The sequence below is a fragment of the Bos javanicus genome, chromosome 24 (assembly GCF_032452875.1).
Source record: "Bos javanicus breed banteng chromosome 24, ARS-OSU_banteng_1.0, whole genome shotgun sequence".
NCBI lineage: Eukaryota > Metazoa > Chordata > Mammalia > Artiodactyla > Bovidae > Bos > Bos javanicus.
This window is the reverse complement of record NC_083891.1, coordinates 46,280,973-46,303,144: the sequence shown is the minus strand read 5'-3', so window position 1 is coordinate 46,303,144 and position 22,172 is coordinate 46,280,973. Positions and strand designations below refer to the sequence as shown.

At 42.7% G+C, this 22,172-nt stretch overlaps 1 protein-coding gene and 1 long non-coding RNA gene across 2 annotated transcripts in view; one reads left to right on the top strand and one right to left on the bottom strand.

Annotated features, from left to right (window-relative positions):
• Window positions 1–22,172, bottom strand: part of LOC133237710 (uncharacterized) — a 485,111-nt gene that overhangs the window by 180,523 nt on the left and 282,416 nt on the right. The window lies entirely within an intron of this gene.
• The window catches only part of LOXHD1 (lipoxygenase homology PLAT domains 1), a 210,190-nt gene that overhangs the window by 65,813 nt on the left and 122,205 nt on the right, over window positions 1–22,172 (top strand). Inside the window, exons 9-13 of the mRNA XM_061400078.1 lie at window positions 3,279–3,414; window positions 4,244–4,404; window positions 5,421–5,507; window positions 5,936–6,071; window positions 21,702–21,856. Coding sequence (XP_061256062.1) covers window positions 3,279–3,414; window positions 4,244–4,404; window positions 5,421–5,507; window positions 5,936–6,071; window positions 21,702–21,856 — 675 coding nt within the window. The remainder of the gene's footprint in view (window positions 1–3,278; window positions 3,415–4,243; window positions 4,405–5,420; window positions 5,508–5,935; window positions 6,072–21,701; window positions 21,857–22,172) is intronic.

Below are 22,172 nucleotides of genomic sequence, written 5' to 3'. Positions count from 1 at the left end.
ATTCAAAGGGGCTACACAATTTTGTATGCCCACCAGCATTGTATGAAAATCCCAGTTGTTTTATAGCCTCACCATCACTTAGTAATGCCAGTCTTTAAAATTTTTAGGTATTTTTATGGATATGTAATGGAATTTAATTTGGTTTTAATCTACATGCCTCTGATGACCACTTACATTGAACATTATTTTTTTATATTCTTATTGATCATTTGTATATCTTCCTTTCTTTTTACCTCTTTTAATTTTTTTTATCTTTTTATTGTTGAATTGTGAGTTCTTTGTGTATTCTTGATTCACGTTCTATGACAGAGCTATATATCTATATATGAATATATAATATATAATTATGTTATATAATATGTATTTTAAATATGATATCCAACTCTTTGGGATCCCATGGACTGTAGCCCACCAGGCTGCTGTGTCCATGAAATTCTCCAGGCAAGAATACTCGAGTGGGTCGCCATTCCCTTCTCCAGGGGATCTTCCCGACCCAGGGATCAGACCTGGGTCTTTCACATTGCAGGCAGATTCTTTATTATCTAAGCCACCAGAGAAGCCCATGATATACATTATATATAAACAATCTCCCAGTATGTGGGTTGCCTTCTCATTTTCTTTTTTTAATTTATTTTTTAATTGAAACCAAATTGCTTTATAATGTGTTGGTTTCTGCCATACAACAACACTAATCAGTCATAATTATATATGTGTGTGCTCAGTTGCTCAGTTGTGTCCAACTCTTTGCAACGCTATGGACTGTAACCTGCCAGGTTCCTCTGTCCATGAGATTCTCCAGGCAAGAATCCTGGAGAGGGTTGCCATGCTCTCCTCCAGGGCACCTTCCCAACCCATGGATCAAACCCACATCTACTGCACTGTAGGTGTATTCTTTACCACTGAGCCACCGGGGAAGACCCAATTAGATATAAATATATCCCCGCTGTCTTTGGAGCCTCCTTCCCTCTCCCCCCCCCCCCCAGGTCAGGCTGGGCTAGCTGTTATTTTACACCCTGTAGTACATACATGTTGAAGTTACTTTCTCACCTCAACCCACCCGCTCCTTCCCCTGCTGCATCCACAAGCCCATTCTCTACATCTGTGTCTTCCTTCCTTCTCTGCAGTAGGTACATCAGTCCCATTTTCCCCAGATTCCATGTATATGAGTTAATATACGACACTTGTTTTTCTCTTTCTGACTGACTTTACTTTGTATGAGAGGCTCAAGGTCCATCCAACTCGCCACAACGGACTCAAATTCACTCCTTTTTGTGGCTGAGTAACATTTCGTTGTTTATATGCACCACAACTTTCTTATCCATTCATCCGCTGATGGACGTCTAGGTTGCTTCCAGGCCCTGGTTTTTGTAAACAGTACTGTAGTGAGCACTGGGGTACATGTGTCTATTTTATATTATGATTTTCTCATGGTTTATGCCCAGTAGTGGGGTTGCTGGGTCATATGGTAGCTTTATTCCTAGTTTTTTAAGGACTCTCCATACTGTTCTCCATAATTTGCCTTTTCGTTTTCTTAATGTTTTTGAAGAGCAGAAGCTTTTAATATTGATGAAAGGCAATTTATCAATTTTTTCTTCTATGATTTGTGCTTTTTTGGTTCTTATTTGTCATTCCATTTGAAATTCTTTCATTACCCATTATTTATTTTGAAATGTAATTTTTAGGTTCCAAATACATTTTGCTTTTTATGTTTTTGTTATTTATTTCAATATTGTTTTAATCAGGAAACATTAATGATGCTATTTAAATTTTTTTGAGATTTACTTTACAATGCACTTCAACCTATGCACATAATTCCAACAGCTGAATTTAAGATTTTGATTTTATTTATAAATTCAGTTTGCTACTTTTGTTATTTGAATCTTCTATCTCCTTGATAGCATTTTGTCTATTTGATTTATTAACTACTAAGACAGATGTGTTGAAATTTCCAATGTCAATGGTAGATATTTAAATTTCTTACTATAGAACTAACAGTTTTCGCTGTGTATGGTTTGAAGCTACATTATGAAATATAGAGTTATTTTAACCTTCTGGTGAATTGAATCTATGCCACAATCCAATCTGATACTATCTTTTTCATAAATTTAGTCCACTTGTATTTATTATAACTGACATGTCTGTTTATCCTGCTTTTACTTTTCTTCTCTTTTTTTGATAAATTGATCAGTTTCCTTGATAGTGATTTGGAAATTATACACTATTTCTGGTTTTTTAGTGGTTACTATTGAAATTTTAGCATACATACTTACTGTGAAAAGACCTAAATTTAATCACCATCTCTGTTTCCCTCTTAGACAATTCAAGAATCTCAGAAATTTCTAATGATAATAATCCTGCATCTAGGTTGTATGCTATTTTTGCCTAGTATTTTAGTTCTATTTTAAATTATTTTTAAATCCACACAATATATGTTGTTTTGTAGAGTCATTATTTGTTCAGATTTGCCAGTGTGTTTGCTTGCCAATTCTTCTTGCACTGAAGACCTCTTTTCTGGTGTCAGATTTCTTCTTACTGCTAAACTTCCTTTAGAAGTTCCTTTGGTTAAATAAGGTCTATCGGTGGTAAACTCTGTTTTAGTTAATCTGAAAATTATTTTTATTTCATTTTCATTCCTGAAAGAAGTTTTGGGATATAGAACTCTAGACTGAATTCTAATTCCCTTATCCCCCAATATCATCTGGCTTCCATTAGTCCAGTTGCCATTTGTCTGTTTTTTTCTTGATGTTCCTAAGATCCCTGTCTTTGGCATTCTGCTTCTCTTCAAAGCATCTAGGTGTGTCTGGGTTAGATAGACTGCCATGTTCTAAACCTATGATTTCAGAATGTGAGTAGAGATGGACAAGGTGTAGGAGAGAAGGTTGAATAAGGATCAAGCTCTGAAGGGGGTGGTTAGTTTTCATATTAAATTATAGATATTAATTATCTTTTATGTGATTGACTTTTTCCATAAGACAAATGTAGGGTATTAATTTAGTATTCTAGTTGTTTGGTTCAGACTGAGACTTTAGGATGCACACAAGGAAGTATGGTGCTCAAAAAGAGTGTGTGTATAGGGAAAAATGTTTGATATTTGCACTAGTAAATTGGAGTATGTATGATACCTTTTTGGGAAGATTTCCTAGAGGAGGTATTTCTTGATCCAAAATTTAATGAGATAGGCTATATGACCCTAAAGGTGAGGCTAAGGAGGCTGTTGAACATTGCAAGGAAGTCCCGGTCAGGGGACTCGCTGCAGAAGATGTCATCTTCCCCCCCAGGTGGTGATTCTGTGCCCCTTCACTGGCGTCCAGCAGACCTTCCCTTGCAGCAACTGGCTGGATGAGAAGAAGGCGGATGGACTGATCGAGAGGCAGCTCTATGAGATGGTGTCTCTCAGGAAGAAGAGACTGAAAAGTAGGTGGAGGGGCCTGGAGCCAACAAAGGCCAGGATCAGACCACTGGGTCCTCCTGCTTCTGTTTTCTTCTGGAAAGGAAAGGGTCCCCCAGGGAGCTCAGTTCTCCAAGGCACAGGCCACACAGTTATATTCATGGCACCAAGGTAGATACTTCGGCAGCCCCAAATTGATACGCTGCTGTGATGGGCTAGTTGTTGAACTGAATGGTCGAACAGAGTGCACTCTGAATGTATTGGCCACAGTCTGGGTGGAGTCTATTCTTGCCCCTACTTTAAACTTACTAACAGACTCTCACCAGGAGACACAGACATAAGGAACAGACTTTTGGACTCAGTGGGAGAAGGCAAGGGTGGGATGATTTGAGAGAATAACATTGAAACATATACATTATCATATGTAAAACAGATGACCAATGTGAGTTCAATGCACAAAGCAGGGGACCCAAAGCCAGTGCTCCGGAACAAGCTAGAGGGATAGAGTGGGGAGGGACCTGGGAAGGGGGTTCAGATGAGGGGGACACATGTATACCTACGGCTTATTCATGTTGATGTATGGCAAAAGCCATCACAATATAAGTTTTAATCTTCCAATTAAAATATTAATTAATTTTAAAGAAATGAACATTAAGGCACGCACTTTGAAATAGCAAGGAATCCGTCATTCCCTAAATTTGGTACTTGCTATTACATAATGGGAGAGTGGGACACGACTGCATACAACCTGCATTTCAGTCTTGATCACCTTTGATGTGCTCATTTTCCCCACTGGAAGCATGAAAATCTTTTCACTTTTTGAAGTTTATGGTGCAACTGGACCTATCTCTGCAGAATTCCCATGGTCCCTGTGGGTCTGGACAACTGACTTGAAGAAAGCTGGTTCCAACTCTCCTATCTTCATCCAGATTTATGGGCAGAAGGGGCGGACAGATGAGATCCTTCTGAATCCCAACAACAAGTGGTTCAAACCCGGCATAATTGAGAAATTTAGGGTAGGAAGGAAGTGTGATGGGGTGGGATGGAGGAAGGAGGAAGGAGGAAGGGGTGTAAGATGCATTTGTCATGGGATTCTGGTTTTCGAAGCCAGGTTTGGATCAAGTTTGAAGACAAAAAGGTAACATAGAGTCCCCAGACCCCTGCAGGAGTGCCACATTTAATCTACAGGCAATGCATTGGGGTGTAGTTTAGATCTGGCCCTTTATCTGAATCAAACAGTTCCAAACAAAGCACGGGAGAAGAAGCAAGTATGGAATGGCTTTGGGCATCCAGGAGCCTGGCGACTTGGGGAATCATTGTAGAACAGAGACCCTGAGCACAGTTAGTGTCAAACAGCCCAACCTGGACTGAATTAGAGTGAGGAGCCAATTTAAGGAAAAGTATACATTTTAGAACATTTAAAAGTAAGTTCAGCTTTAAATTTCCGATATGTATATAAGTAGAGCAGGGCTTGTTTTGCCAACGGAAGTGCTGCTCTGACCTTTAGGTAAGAATAATTTTGTAATTCGTGGCTCTCTTTTCAGAGCACCCTGTTGGAGCTTCTATTATACCTTCAGTTCACTGCTCGTTATGTATTTGTCTTCTCAGCTAGATTTTGAGCCCCTGGGAGAGGGCATGACCACTGTATTGATCTTTTTGTCCGTTTCAGTGCCCAGCAGAGTCCTGGGGCTGTGGGCCTGTGTTAATTTGCAGGGCTGCCATATAGATTTTGTAACTGAAAGCTTATCATTTGGAAGATTTCCTTTAGTCAGGATCCTACTGTGGGTCAGTTATTTTTGTTCAGTTTCACCAGCCCAGGCTGAACCCTGGATCTACAGCTGTCTCGGCCTCATGTGCCATTGGTTAAAGGAGCACAAAAAGATAGAGTATATGAGGGTGGTTTGAAGTAAACCCTGCCTTGATGCTGAAAAAACAACTCAAAGCAGGTGCCCTCCTGGCAGGGGCTCAGCTGTGAGGATAAATACATTTCACTTGATTCTGTCCATGCAAACCTTGTTATTTCTCACCATAGATTGAGCTCCCAGACCTTGGCAGGTTTTATAAGATTCGGGTATGGCATGATAAAAGGAATCCTGGTTCTGGATGGCATTTAGAAAAGGTGAGATGACCATCTTGGGGTTGGAAGGTGATTGGGAGAGGAACCAACATGGTTTCTTTCTAATGACCTTGTCTTGTTAGCTTGCCTTTATCTGTTTGGAGTGTGGATGGGGAAGGGTTACAGTGAGACCTAAAATTGGACACATGACGCACGGAATTCCTGATGAGGACAGGACTTCCAAAGTAGGCTAAAAAGATGCTTAGGTTTCAAGAGACTTGCCTTGTGTCCCAGTCACCTGGTCGCCAGGCAACTGTGGGTCTCTAGGGGACCAGAGGGATAAATATTAATTTGGCACTCCATCTTCCACAAGAGTCCTCTCTGGGGGGATGGCCTCATCCTCCTTGAGATGAACTAGCAGAACAGGAACCTCAAGGCATGGATGAGTATCTCTAGTACACCCACTTGCTCACCCCAGGACTTCATTCCAGATGACCCTGCTGAACACTCTGACCAAGGACAAGTATAACTTCAACTGTAATCGCTGGCTGGATGCCAATGAGGATGACAATGAGATTGTTAGGGAGATGACTGCCGAAGGCCCAACGGTACGGAGGATAATGGGCAGTAAGTACGGACGGGCTCTTATCCTGGGGGAGGTAGTGGTATGGGGGGTGTGTGTGCCAATAGGAGTCTGACTTATGAGCTGTAGTCTTGTCCGCTATGCAGAATCAGGCTCCCTCTGAATGAGGAATGAGTTTATAAGATCCTATACTCAAGATAGGCTTGTAGGAGCCATCTCCAAGGCATGATGCTAAAGCTCTATGATGATGGGTATGGGTGAGAAGGGGGAGATTTCTGGGTCTTCAGGTTGGCTGTGAGATGACGAGAAGAATCCACACTGAACAATATTTCTCCAGACACTCTGGAGAAGCATCCTCTTCAAATTATTCATGAGATGCTCTTCAAAAAAGGAAGGCTGGATCTGGGTTCTTACAGCCATACTCGACTGCTCCCTTGTGAATCCTCTATTTCTATTTGAGGCTAGTAGGGGAGAGCTGAGCTTTTAATCTGAAGTCATCCACAGTCAAAGAGGTAAGCGAGACCATTTTGCTTCTAGGTTGTACCACCACAGTGCTGGCAAGCACATGGCATATGTCCTATCCTTTTCCCTTGGCAGATATTACTGAGCAATCACATCATTCTTTCCCATCGAGTCTGAAGTGAGCTTTATGGCCCTCAATATGGCACTGCAAGCAAATATTAGCAATTGATCAGAATTAGCACTTAAGATAATTAAGTGCAAAATTAATTTGAAAAATTGCAGAAAGTTAAGACTATATAGAAAACAACATCACCCATCGTTCCTGAAGTCCTTCTAAGTATCTGGATAATGTCACTTCTCAGGCATTTGCACATCCAATAGAAGCTGTCTCTCTCTCTATATATATACATTAAAGAAGGATCACCCTGTTAGTTCAATTAGGCAATGCTTGCAATTAGTACTATTTTATGATGCTTCTTCAATTTTAATTAAAATATATGACTATGGAATATTTGTGTTCAAAGATCCTTAGAATAGCTTGATGCAGGTAAGGAAACCGAGGAAGTTCTTACCCTGATGATACAGTTAGAGGCAGAGTGGGACCTAGAACAAGATCTCTTACCTTGTCAGTGACTGTACTTGGCCTTTTCACATTCAGTAGTAGTTTCTTTGGCAGCAAGGCAGTCATCTCCCTGAAAATATGATAAATAATATGATCCCTGCTCAGCCTCCAATTAGGACTTTATATAAAACATAGCCCAAGGCAGAAATACACCTACTGTTACCTGGTCTGCCCTCTTTATGTGCCAGAATTGAGCCTGTAGATATGAACAATTGAGGAGAGGGGCTTGAGATCTGTTTTCTAAATCCTGCCAACCAGTCTTCATGAGATTAGCTCCTCACTCCCCATTTCTGAAGTTACCTGGTGCTGTCATTCCTGAGACTTTTTGCAAGGTTGCTTCGTGAATTTCACAACTGACTGCTCTAATCAATTCTCTCCGTCTGTTAAGTCATGGGACCTCAAACTTCAGCATTATCACCTAGAAGGCTTCTTGAAACACAGATTGCTGTGCCCCACCCATGGATTTTCTAATTCAGTGGGTCTGGGGTGGGAAGCTCAGGAATTTGTTTATCCAACAAATTGCTAGGGGTCCCGGTGAGGACCCACTGTGCTAAGGCATTAGTCACTTTTCTAGCTGTGCCCCAGCTTCTGAAATTTGGCTGCTGTTGTCTATATTCATCCCTCTCCCCACGCTTTATTGGTGACAATTTTATGTTTGGTTAAATCTTTAAAATTCCAGTATGCTCTCATTCTAGTGAGATTTTTTTTTTTTTTCCCAGAGAGAAAGCTGCCACTTTTACTTAAATGTCCAGGCTGTTCTTTTACCTCCATCTCTCCCTTGCCTTGACTAAAGCATGACTCCTCTTCTCCCCAAACCCAGTTTTCTGTCCTCACGGCTGTGGGGCTAGCAAGAGGGGACGTTCTCCTGACTCTCTCTGCACTTCCAGCCTCAAAGCTCACACTGCTCATAGGGGGACCTCTGTCCCAGCTCATTTGCATCTTCTGTTGGCTTTGTTCACATTACTCTTTTGTACTGTGTCCCCTGGTCATTCTCTAGATGCCCCACTTCTACCATTGTTCTAGAGTAGCGAATTAGTCTGCTTGGGCTGTTGTAACAAAATACCATAGACTGGGATTTTGAAACAGTGGAAATTTATTTTCTCATAGTTCTGGAAGCAGAAGTTCAAGATCAAGGTGTTGGCAGGTTGGCTTTCTCCTGAGACCTCTCTCCTTGCCTTGTAAATGAGCATCTTCTCAGACGACCTTTTCTCTGTTTGTGATCCTGTCTGTGTCCTAGTCTCTTCTTAAAAGGACACCCGTCATACTGGATGAAGGTCCACACATATGACCTCATTTTATCTTGTTTACCTCTTTAAATGTCCAACCTCCAAAAACAATCACATTCTGAGGTCCTGGGGGGTGTGACTTTGTCTTGTTGATCCTGTTCGTGATGCCAATTGTCTCATTGTATCTCACTGTGCACACTGTTCAATGAACCCAGGGTAGGCAAGGCTTGAGCTAAGAGACTCAAGGAGCTGTAGAAACTGGAGACATGTTTATTCTCTCCTGGCTGGCACAGCAGCTGTAGCAACAGATTCTGAAAGAGATGGGAATACCAGACCACCTGATCTGCCTCTTGAGAAATTTGTATGCAGGTCAGGAAGCAACAGTTAGAACTGGACGTGGAACAACAGACTGGTCCCAAATAGGAAAAGGAGTACATCAAGGCTGTATATTGTCACCCTGCTTATTTAACATATGCAGAGTACATCGTGAGAAACGCTGGACTGGAAGAAACACAAGCTGGAATCAAGATTGTTGGGAGAAATATCAATAACCTCAGATATGCAGATGACACCACCCTTATGGCAGAAAGTGAAGAGGAACTCAAAAGCCTCTTGATGAAAGTGAAAGTGGAGAGTGAAAAAGTTGGCTTAAAGCTCAACATTCAGAAAACGAAGATCATGGCATCCGGTCCCACCACTTCATGGGAAATAGATGGGGAAACAGTGGAAACAGTGTCAGACTTTATTTTTCTAGGCTCCAAAATCACTGCAGATGGTGACTGCAGCCATGAAATTAAAAGACGCTTACTCCTTGGAAGGAAAGTTATGATCAACCTAGATAGCATATTCAAAAGCAGAGACATTACTTTGCCAACAAAGGTCCGTCTAGTCAAGGCTATGGTTTTTCCTGTGGTCATGTATGGATGTGAGAGTTGGACTGTGAAGAAGGCTGAGTGCTGAAGAATTGATGCTTTTGAACGTCAATGCTTTGGTGTTGGAGAAGACTCTTGAGAGTCCCTTGGACTGCAAGGAGATCCAACCAGTCCATTCTGAAGGAGATCAGCCCTGGGATTTCTTTGGAAGGAATGATGCTAAAGCTGAAACTCCAGTACTTTGGCCACCTCATGCGAAGAGTTGACTCATTGGAAAAGACTCTGATGCTGGGAGGGATTGGGGGCAGGAGGAGAAGGGGACGACAGAGGATGAGATGGCTGGATGGCATCACTGACTCGATGGACGTGAGTCTGGGTGAACTCCGGGAGTTGGTGATGGACAGGGAGGCCTGGCGTGCTGCAATTCATGGGGTCGCAAAGAGTCAGACACGACTGAGCGACTGAACTGAACTGAACTGAACATAAGCACATCCAACCCTTCAGGGCCTTTCCAGGTGAAGCTCATATAGGCCTACTGCACAAAGTAGCCTATGACCAAGTTGAGTACCTCATGACGCGCATGCGCAGTGCTATAAGTGGTCTCGGCTGTTAATAGCCTTGCAAAGTCATTGTTTACAGGACATGGGGCCAGCGGGCATGAGAGCCTGGCAGTGGGGAGGGGGGAAATGAGAGAGCCTGACTGGCGCCATCTTGTTAATTTCCCACAGACTTCAACATATGGATATGCTGCTGCTGCTGCAGCTAAGTCGCTTCAGTAGTGCCCGACTCTTAGTGACCCCATGGACTGCAGCCTACCAGGCTCCTCCATCCATGGGATTTTCCAGGCAAGAGTTCTGGAGTGGATATGGATATGAGGGGGACACAATTCAGCCTGCATCAGATAGTATCTCTCAAAGTGTGGTCAAGACCTGTTTATATCAAAATTGCCCAGAGTGTTTGTTAAAACAGAGATGCCTGGGCCCAATCTCAGCTAATACTAACTAGACTCTCTGAGGGCTCTGCCTGGTAATCTGTATTTTTATCAAGCACACCAAGTGATTTTTGCACAAATCAAAACTTGAGAGGCTTTGTTTCACTCATCAATGTCCGAGTGGAAAATCTGCTCGTCTGCATGCTAGTCCTCGTCTGCTTTGGTGCCCTCACCTCCCTCCCAGGCAAGCAGCCACTCCTCAGGACCTGACTCGGGCTCATCCCACAGAGTTGCTCCTCCGAGCTCTGACTCAGCCTCCACCTCCAACTCAGGCTCCTGCGCTCCTAGGCTTCTCATGACCTTGATGACATGTATACCACCCTTGAACTTGAACTCCCTCCAGCTCCTTCTTCTCTACTTCTTCTCTTTCTCCTGCTCTGTCAAGGACTTGTGGGTGTGTGGAGGGTGTGTTTTAGGGACAGGTCTTTAAGAAATCATCCAGTGGGGAGAAGACGAGATCTTGAAATTGGGCAAGGACCAAGTTGACTACAGAGGAGAACATAAATTCAAGAAATACTTTGCAGGTGGAACTGGCAGGATTTGAATGAATGCTGTGGACACAGTGGGGAGATGAGCTTCCTGCTGAAGAAGCTGAGAGTTGGAAGTAGGGATCTGAAAGATTAGAAGAGATCATGGTGGGAGGGATGGGGAGGAAGAGCATTTCTATAGATTACATACAAAAACGCTCTTGTTTGTTTTTGCCTTCTGTGATACTAATACAAGACAATGGCAATTAAAAAAATTCTGTAATGACTAGTATTGGATTGAAGTGAGCTAAGTTGAGACCTGGCAGCCTTTACTGGAGTGCTTGCACCTCCAGCAACATAATACAAGGAAGCTACAAGGGACTAAAAATAACTGCACACATTCAGCAGTTGGGGCAATTATGAACCACAGATACAAAAGGCCACAAACCAACTGCCATTTCTGAATCACAGGGAGCAAAAGCAGGACACTGAGCATGACCCCTGCACACAGCACCACCAAGGGGGTGGGCAGACCACCTGAGCCTCTCCCCCAGTAGAGCCACCGATCTGCCACTACTCTCATCCTGTTTAAGGAACCAGCTTGCCCTCCTCGGAGAGCAAGCAAGGGCACTTGTAAAGCCTTGCCTGAATTTCTTTTCTGGCCTCTTACCAATTTCTATGGATTAAAGAGTCCCAGGACCTGGGTTTGTAACAGAAGAGCTGTTTGTTCTGGCTATAAAGGCATTTTAATGTCTTCTGGGGGTCCTGGACAGTACTTTGGAGCCCATACCAACTTGAATTTCTTTCCCTCAACTGTTCTTTTTGGCCCACATAAATTTCTCTTGTTCCTGGAACATACCCATGTCCTCACTCACCTCTACAGGAATTCAGATCTCCTTTTCTGGTCTGGATGCTTCTTTGTAACAATAAATGGAGGTGGTGGCAATGTCTCACTTCCCTGGTTGGTATCCTGATCTAGTGAATAATATGCAGGGCTTCCTGGAAATCCCTTAGGGAGAGACTTGGGCTAATGTAAGATGAGTAAATACCAATTTAAAACCAATTCTCTAGGTTTGAAACTGTAAACTGTAAGTAAACTCCTAGTTTACTTAAAAAACAAGGGCCAGTCAAACAAGCAATTAACACCATATCTGAAAGCCAGGATGCCACCGGAGGTGATCGCACTGATTAATGCAGACCAAAAAACACGGACAAAACACTCACCAGCCCACAATTTATTTCCACCTTGCCTTTCCCTCAGGAGCTGTATGAGATAGTAAAACCGATAAAATTAGCATTCTCCAGTGTGTGCCCAGCAGAAGTGATTTCGTACCACTGATGAGCGGGCAAGAGACCACTGGGCTCAAGTGCTGAAAATTGTAGCTTCTTGCTAATCAGGCTGAGCTGTAATTTTAAAATTAAAGTACAAGAGGCTCCAGCACTTACTGTCTGTTTGAAGTCTTTCACTGCTGATAACTAACAGTTAAAATCATCTTTAATTGCCCGCAGGCTTCTCGCCAGGAAGGAGCTCGAAACCTTAGTGGCAGGTGGGCTGGGAGGGCCCCATCCCCTAGAGAGGATTGAGACCCCTGACAACGTCCAGGCAAACAGACCTTTGAACTCCTGAATAAAGGGGACTGGAATTCCCAGGCACAGGGATTTCTGAATTCCCTTATCAGCTTGCTTCTGGGAAGGGTCTAATAGTTACAACTGGAAAAGGCAAAACTACCTTCATCAAAATTCCGAATGAGTGAGACAGGCATGCCCCCTTCCCTTTTGTGCTTCCCCGTCTCATTACTCAATCCAGTTACCGCTATTTGTTCTGATTACTGTTAACAATGCCTATCGTTGGGAGCTTAACACAAAAACATCAGCTTCATTTATGCTCAGTCTGAACGTTTAAAACACGTAGCTTCTGCATTTTAGCAGAGCTGATTGGAGAGACAGCAACGGTTGAATGCCAGGTGCTGTCCCCCAAAGAGGCAGTGTTGGAGGCAAGACCTTTCCCCCTTGCTGGCTTCAGTGGCTGCCTCTGCCAGCCCCAGTCAGGCAGGTCTTTGGATAAGCTGCTGTCCTTGACCTTTTCTTCTAACAAGTGCTTTTGCTCAGACATTATATCTTCAGACTCATATATTTAAAGGTCAAATTTAATTTTCAGATGTCTTCATATCACCAAATAAAATGGGTATATGGCCGAAAAAAATTTGTGCATTGAAATCAACTTTCTGGTACATCATTTCTGATGGACTGGTACTTCATTTCAGATGGACCACAGATGAGTAGTGTTCATTTTTAAAAAACAACAGCTATATTGAGGTATGATACAAGTTCATACAAATCATCTATTTAAAGTATTCAGTGGCTTTTAGTATATTGATAGAATCATGCTTCATGACCACTATCAACTTTCAGAACATTTTCATTGCCCCTGAAAGAAACCACATGCCCAATAGAAGTCACACCCATTCCCCCACCTCACTCCCTAGCTCTGTACTTAGCCATCTGTTTAAACCAATTATCTATTTTTTGTCCCTATATTTGCCTGTTCTGGCCATTTCATATAAGTGTAATCGTTTAATGTGAGACTTTTTGTGTCTGTTTCTTTTACTTTGCTGTTAGTTACTAAGTCGTGTCCACCTCTTTGAGACCCAATGGACTGCAGCACTCCAGACTTCCTTCTCCTTCACTATCCCCTGGAGTTTGCTCAGATTCATGTCCATTGAGTCAGTGATGCTATCTAACCATCTCATCCTCTGACACCCTCTTCTCCTTTAACCTTCAATCTTTACCAGCATCACAGTCTTTTGCAATGACTTGTCTCTTCACATCAGGTGGCCAAAGTATTGGAGCTTCAGCTTCAGCATCAGTCCTTCCAATGATTATTCAGGCTTGATTTTCTTTAGGATTGACTGGTTTGATCTCCTTGTAGTGCAAGGGACTCTTAAGATTCTTCTCCATCACCACAATGCAAAAGCATCAGATATTCGGTGCTCAGTCTTCTTTCACTTAGCATAATGCTTTTTAACATCCATTCACCTTGTAGCACGTATCAGCATTTCGTTTACTTTAATTACTGAATAGTAGTTTATTGTGTAGATAGACCACATTCAATTGTTGATGGACATTTGGGTTGTTTCCACTTTTTGGCTATTATGAATAATGTGACTATGCACATTCATGTGCAAGTTTTTGTGTGGACATGTGTTTTCAATGCTCTTGGATATATATCCATGAGTCAAACTGCTGCTATGTGGCAATTCTGTTTTGAGTTTTGAGAAACTATCCTACTGTTTTTCAAAACAGCTGCACGTTTTGCATTTCCATCAGTGATGTATGAGAGTTTTAATTTCTCTACATCTTTGCCAACACTTGTTTTGCTTCTTTAATATTCTTTTTCAGTCTTGTTTTGGCTCTTTTGGGTCCCTTGAAGTTCTATATGCATTTTAGAGATGGCTTGTCAATTTCTACAAAGAAGTCAACTAAGACTGACAGAGATTCATTTTTATCTGTAGGTCAGTTTGAGAAGTATTGCCTTAACGATGCAACTGGAGCTTAAAGATGAGACCTCAACAGACTGCAGCAATGTTAAGACTTAACGATGTTAAGTCTTCCAATTTGAGAACACAGGATGCTTTTCCACTTATTTAAATCATCTTTAATTTCTTTCAACAGTTTTTTAGTTTTCAGAGTATAAGTTTTACACATTTCTTTCTTTTTTATTGAGGCATAATTGACTCACAAAGTTATATTTAGTTTCAGGTATACAACATAATGATTCAGTATTTGTATATATTGTGAAGTGATCACCACAGTAAGTCTAGTTAACATCCATCACCATATATTGCTACATAATTTTTTTCTTGTGATGAGAATTTTTAAGATACTAAGTTTAGTTGTTTAGTTGCTAAGTTGTGTCTGACTCTTTGTGGCAGCATGGTCTGCAGCACATCAGGCTTCTCTGTCCTCCACCATCTCCCAGAGTTTGCTCAAGTTCATGTCCATTGAGTCAGTGATGCTCTCTGACCATCTCATCCTCTGATGCCCTCTTTTCCTTTTGCCTTCTACTCTCTTCACAATTTTCAAACATGCAGTACAGTATTATTAATGTTAGTTGCTTACACCACTTACTGTGGTGATCACTTCACAATATATACAAATATTGAATCATTATGTTGTATACCTGAAACTAAATATAACTTTGTGAGTACACCTTCATGACTTATTAATTTGTTTTCACTTGTTTTCTTAAATTATCTGTTAAGGGACTTCCTTGGTGGTCCAGTGGCTAAGACTCCACGCTCCCAATGCAGGGGCCCTGGGTTTGATCCCTAGTCAGGGAATTAGATCCCACAACTAAGACCCAGCACAGTCAAATAAATATTTAAAAAAATCATCTGTTAAGTAGTTAATCTTTTGGGGCTTCCCTGGTGGTTCAGCTGGTAAAGAACCCACCTGCAATGCAGGAAACCTGGGTTCAATCCCTGGGTTGGGAAGATACCCTGGAGAAGAGAACAGCTACCCACTCCAATATTCTGACCTGGAGAATTCCATGGACTGTGGAGTCCGTGGGATCGCAAAGAGTCGGACACGACTGAGCAACTGTCACTTTCATTTATTCTTTTTAATGCTATTTTGAATGAAATGTTTTATTAGTTTTATTTTCAGATTATTCATTGCAAGGTAATAGAAATACAGTTGATTTTGCTATATTGATCTTGTATGCCATGACTTTTCTGAACTCATTTATTGGTTCTGATCATTTTTAGTAGATTCCTTGTGATTTTCATTATACAAGGTCATGTTGTCCATGAACAGAGATAGTTTTACTTCTTCCCAACCTGGATACCTGTTCAAAAAGACACATGTACCCCAGTGTTCATTGCAGCACTATTTACAATAGTCAGGACATGAAAGCAACCTAAATGTCCACAGACAGATGAATGGATAAAGAAGACATGGTTCATAATACTATGGAATATTATTCAGCCATAAAAAGGGACAAAATTGGGTCACTTGGAGTGATGTGCATGAACCTAGAGTCTGTCATGCAGAGTGTCTGTCTCTTCCTGAGCCATCCTTTTACTTTCAACCTATTTGTGTCTTTGCATCTAAAGTGTGTCTCTTCCACATATCAGATGGTAAGATCCATTATTCATTCTGTCAATCTCTGTGTAATAAGGAGCATGAATTATTTTTGATGTTTGACCTCTGACAGCTTTCTAGCTACACCAATCTTTCTCATTTTCTGCCTGATATCTGGGCAATTTGGTGAGAAAGCCTGGATGTTCCCTTCCTCCACACTGGTGGAAAGTTCAAGCCATACAAGGACCCATGTGAAGAAATTCCCACCCCCTAACCACCATACCCCAAGCCAGTCATCACTCCCTGCTATCTCAAGCCATTTTTGGACCTGCTTGAGGTTTATCATGCTCTCCCCAGAACTCCTCATTATATGAAAAATCATCTTATGTTCACTCTTGGTACATATGTAGCATCATTAACCTTGATTTCTGATCAAATGTGGAGTAGGGGGATCTATCCTATCTCTGTTGGATTATCATCACATTTTGCCTTTGGATTAAAATATTTAGTCCATGCACACTTAAGGTAATTACTAATAAGGCAGGATTTAAGTTTGCCATTTTGCTATTTGCTTTTTATATGTCATAAGTTTTTTGTTATTGTTGTTGTCCCTTTCTTATTCTTTCTTTTTTATTAGTTTCTAAAATATCATTTCAGTTCCCTTGTTTCTTTTTATTTATATAAATTATTTTCTTATTGGAAAGAATTACACTTGGGGAATTATACCAGGGAATTACAATTAACATCTTAACTTACAACATTCTAGTTAGGATTAATACCAACTTATTTTCAATAATATATAAAAACTCTGCTCTGGTGTAGATTTGTTTCTTTCTCATCCTTCATGCTATATTGCCATACAAATTACATTTGCATACATTATAAACCCACCAATGCAATTTTATATATATATATTGCTTTATGCAGTTGTCTTTTGTATAAAATATGAGAAGAAAAGGGTACAAACAAAAATTAAAATGTACTGTCTATAAATATACCTCTATCATTGCTTTTCCTCATTCTCTTTATTCAAGACAGTTCAAGTTACTGTCTAGCGTCAAATATGAAGGACTCCCTTTAATATTTCTTTTAGAGCAGGTCTGCTAGTAATGAGTTCTTTTAGTTTTTGTTTATCTGGGAATGCCTTAATAGCCCCTTCATTAAAAAAAATAGACTTTTTAGAGCAGTCTTAGATTCAGAGCAAAATCCCTCTGCTTCACTGGCTGCTGCTTCTCATCTGAGTTTCTAGCTTCTGGGCTTGACCTCTAAAGTGGGCATCCCTCCACAGTCCTCGTCTGCATCCTCTCCACAGAGGACCTAATCTGGCACTGTGACTTCCAGTGGAATCTACATGTCTATGATGACGAAAGTCATGTCAACAGTCCTGACCCTCCACACGTGTTCAACTGCCATCTTGACCTCTCTTTATGATCGTCAAACGCAGCAGTCCCCATCCATTTTGGGAGCAGGGACTGATTTCAAGGAAGACAATTCTTCCTTGGACTGGAGTGGAGACGGTTTGGGGATTATTTATGCAAGGTACAGTTACTGTGCACTTTATTTCTGCTATTATCGCATTGTGATATATAATGAGACAATTATACAACTCACTACAATGCAGGATTGGTGAGCCTTAAACTTGTTTTTCTGCAGCTAGTTGGCCCCATCCGGGGGCAGTGGGAGAAAGTGATACCCAAAGTATGTTGCTGATGTCCAGTCTACTCTGTAATTTCATTTTGATTGCTGTCGCTGCAGAAAACCCTGCTTCACAAAGATAGGATGTTAGAAATGAAAGCAGGCTTTTCAGCGCTTTTTTGGCAATCTCATGATATTCCACCTTGACTTTAATCCAGAAAGTATGGAGATTTGAAGTTGTCCCAAGCACACTTTTAAGGCCACCGTCATTTGTGATCTCAAACAGTTGATCCTCTTCTAGCACAGACAAAGTCAACTCACCTGGCTTATTCACAAATGGTTCACGGATCAGTTCCTTCCCAGTTTGTGAGTCTTTTGTAGTTGGAAAGTAATGCTCCAAGTCTTTTGAAAGCTGAGATAGGTGATCATGCACAAGCTGGGAGAAAGAAGCTGCTGGCTCAGTCTCTTTCAAAATCTCTGCTAATGTTTGAAACATGTCAAAAATCCCAATGTTCACTCATCAGCTGCATAATTCCAGTTTGGCTTTGAACGCAGCCACTTTATCTGCTGACTTGGAAACAGTGTCATTTTCCCCTGTGACAGACTGAGCTTGTTGAGCAGGTTGCATATGTCACGCAGTAAGCAAGTTTTGCAACCAATTCTGTGTCACTAAAATGTGCTGCCTGATAGTGACTGTTTTCCTAGAAGAAATCTCTGGAGTGGCCCTTGGAACTAAAGCACTCTGGTCAGTGATCTTCCTTTAGAAAGCCATCTCATTTCTGTGTATAAGAGAAGGCATGTGAGCTCTGTGTCCATCTCCTCACAGAGCTGCGTAAACAGACATGAGTTAAGGTCACGTGCTTTAATGGGGTTGATAATTTTAATCACAACCTGCCGAACATTGTTAAGTTCAGGTGACATTTTTCAGCTAACCGGCATTTCTCTATGGATGACACAGTGTGTAGGTTTACAGTCAGAAGCAACCTCTTTTACTTGAGTAGTGAAACCAGAAAGTTGTCTAGTTATGGCATCTGCTCTGTCCATGCATGTCCTGACACAGAATGACCAATTCAGTTTTCCTGATATGTAGTCATTCAAAGTGCACGTGACATACCCTCGTGCACATCCTCCTGAAAAATATATCGCACAAAAACAAGCATTGTTGCCTTGTTGTCATCATCGGTAGACTCATCAACCTGGGTTCCATATCATGGTGACTCTCTAATCCTAACAGTTGCACCTCAATATCCCCTGCTATTTCAGGGGATATTATCCATTCATCCATTCACCTAGTTAAGGTGCTGGCCAAAAGAGGAACAAGTACCACCTTTTGAGCTGCAGTCTCTCCTTAAGGCTCACAACAATGTCCTTAGTCATGGGCAGAATCAGCTCTTCACCAATATTAAAGGGTTTCTAGCTCTAGCAACGTGATTAGGCACTAAGAATGATGCTCTCAGTGCAGATACGTTCGATAAAGTGGTGCCCTTCAGTAATTGCATCTGTTCTTCGTGTTCACATTTTTTTCTTCTTCTGAAAAACTCCAAGGGCTTGTCTTTTAATGCAGGGTGCTTGGTATCCATGAGGTGAAGAAGTTTAGAAGATTTCATGGTTCTGTTGGATAGCTGGTTGCCAAATATTTTACCAAACGGGCTTGGAGAATGTGAATCACCTGTTGAATGTGTAGTTTAAGTAGGATTCCTGGTTTTTTCTTTGAAGTGCAGCCTACTTTTTGTGAAATGAAGTGAAAGTCACTCAGTCATGTCCGACTCTTTGCAACCCCATGGACTATAGCCCGCCAGGCTCCTTTGTCCTTGGGGATTCTCCAGCAAGAATACTGGAGTGGGTAGCTGTTTCTTCCTCCAGGGGCTCTTTCCAACCCAGGGATCGATCCTAGGTCTCCTGCATTGCAGACAGATTCTTTACCAGTTGAGCCACCAGGCAGCCTCAGAGTCTTCTGCTGTCTCATCATTGGGTCTTCACCCATTTCCAAAGAAACTCCCCAGTGATGTTTATTTTTTGCTCATTTTGGCTAGGGTTAGCTTGTGGGCTTGCCGAAACTGTGACTGAGAAAAGTGTGCAGAGTGAGAAAGAGGCATGGGTGGAAGTGGTAAATAAAATAATGGGTGGGCCACGCATGGACTAAAGTAAGTGTTGGATTCTGACTTAAAGCCTGCCACCAGACGCAGCTTGTTACTTTCCACTCACCGACAGGGTTTAGGTATGAGTCTGCAAGCGATTGATTTATTACGGCCTCTGTTCAGTCAACCTGTCTGCTAATGCTGATCTGATTTGCAGCCTCTCCCAAGCACTGGCTTCACTGCCTCAGTTCCTCCTCAGATCATCAGGCATTAGGTTTTCATAAGGAGTGCACAACCTAGATCCCCCACGTGCTCAGTTCACAGCAGGTTTTGCACTCCTACGAGAATCTAATGCCACCTCTTATCTAACAGGAGACAGAATTCAGGTGGCAATGCAAAGCAAGGGTGAGTGGCTATAAATACAGATGCAGTTTCTCTTGCTCACCTACCACTCACCTCCTACTGTGTGGCCCAGTTCCCAACAGGCTACAGACAGGTACCGGTCTTTGGCCTGGGGGTTGAGGACCCCTGACCTAATAGGCATCTCAGATGTATAATGAACAAACAGAGCTATTGAATTTTACCTCCAAACTTATCCTTCTGCCCAGATGTCCCTACTTCTTGGCAATGCTATTCACCTAGTTGCCCAAGCCCAAAACCCAGGAATCATCCCTAGTTCCTCTCTTTCTCTTAATTACCTATCTAATCTATCACTGAGTCTGTTAATTTCTACCTCAATAATGTGTCTCTAATTTACTGACTTCTCTCCATCTCCACTGCACTCCCAGTCCTAGGCACCCTCTCTCTTTTCTAGACTACCGTAATTATTCCACTAACTGTCCTTTCTGATTCTCTCCTTCATCCCCCACAATCGGCTCTCCACATAGCAACCAGATGCTCTTTAAAACATAGATCAGGCCAAGTTACTCCCTTGCTTAAACTCTATACTGGCTTCCTGTACTACTAAAAACAATAAGCAAAGGAAGCCACATGTCTTACCTTGACCTGTCACGCATCACGGGCCCCTTTCTGGCCCCTGTTCACTTCTGGACCTCACATCATCCCCTCCTGCTTCCTCTACTCCAGCCACACCAGCCTTGTTCTCTCTGCTCCTAGAACATAGCTGTTCATCCCCACTGTATAGTCTCCGTACCCACACTGGGGCTTCACAGCAGCACCCTCTTCTTTCACAGCACCTGTGGCTGGCTCGTATCACTAATATCTTAGTCCAAGCCTTGCCTCCTCACAGCAAGCTTTTCTGCATCTCTAAATCATTTTCACCCCCTCACCACCCTTCTCTTCACTTCTAGCACACTCTGTGGCATCACTTCAAGGTATCAGCTTTGTTACAGATATAACTCAGATATCTCCCTGTTCTTAATTTGTGATTTTACTGTCCATCTCTCCCCTCCAGTCTTCCATTCTCAAGTCTAATGCAAGTGCCACAGAGCAAGAGTTTGTCTGTCTTGCTCATTACACCTGTCATAATGCCTTCCACCTACTAGGCTTAGGTAAACAGGGGGCAAATGAATTAATGAATTTCACTTTGAAGCTCATTTTAAGTGGAAGGAAGGCTGTGATGTGCAGGATGTGGGCTGCCCCCGACAGTATATTTTCAATGTGGGAAGATGCTTCTGCCCTTTCCGGAGTGGCTGCACTTTGTAGCTTTCTCTCTGCTTCTCTTCCTGGCGTGTCCTTAGCACTGGGGAGTTCTGAAGAGAAGAGGAGGCTCAGGTCTTGTTCAAAAGAAAAGCTATCTTACTTTTCTTAGGAAGACAGGGAACATATGAATTGGAGAACAACCTAAGGCAAAATAAAGTCTACTGGGCTGGAATGGAATCAAGTGCCAAAATGTTTGAATTAGACCTGTGGTCCTCAAACACTGCCAGCTTCACCAGAGTCCCCTGGGGGAGCTTGTGAACAATGCAGTTTTAGGCGTCCAGCTCAAGAACTAGGATTTGAGAAGTCTGAGGCAGGGCCCAGGAATCGGAATTCTTATAAACATTTCCCATGGAGTTCTGATGATTAGCCAGGAGCAGGAACCTCTGAAGTGTCTGGGACAGAGATTCGCAGCTGAGCTGGCCCTTCATTGTCCTGAGGCAGCCCAGGGAAGGAGCAAGGTCAGCCCTGGATGAGAGCTGGGTGGAGGAGGGGAAAGCAGTGCTTGAAAGTGGGGAGCAGCAGGGCCAGCGCTGGGAGCAGGGGCTGGCAGTCAGTGGTCTCCCCCTCTACCTGCCAGTGGCCCGGTACCGCGTGACGGTGTGCACTGGGGAACTCGAAGGTGCGGGAACGGATGCCAACGTCTATCTCTGCCTTTACGGTGACGTGGGGGACACAGGGGAGCGGCTGCTCTACAACTGCAGGAATAACACCGACCTGTTTGAGAAGGGCAATGTAAGTTGCAGCGGTGCCACGTCCCCACCGGCCCCACCCTCTCTTCCTTGGTCTTCCCTGCTCTGGGTAGAGCTGCCCACCGGTACAGGCCTCGGCCATCAGAGAGGCTGGCTCTGGGGGAGGGAACAGGGGACTACATGCCTGACACCCACCAGGCTCCTAGGACTGGGAGCTGGAGAGCTACCCTAAAGGATCACAATCCTCTTCCCACCCCTGAGTTTCGAGAAGAGGGCAGAGCAGGAGGACTTCAGGGTGGGCATGCAGGGAAGGAAGCTGGGCACCTTACAGTGACCTGGAGATCCCAGGCTTGCAGGAA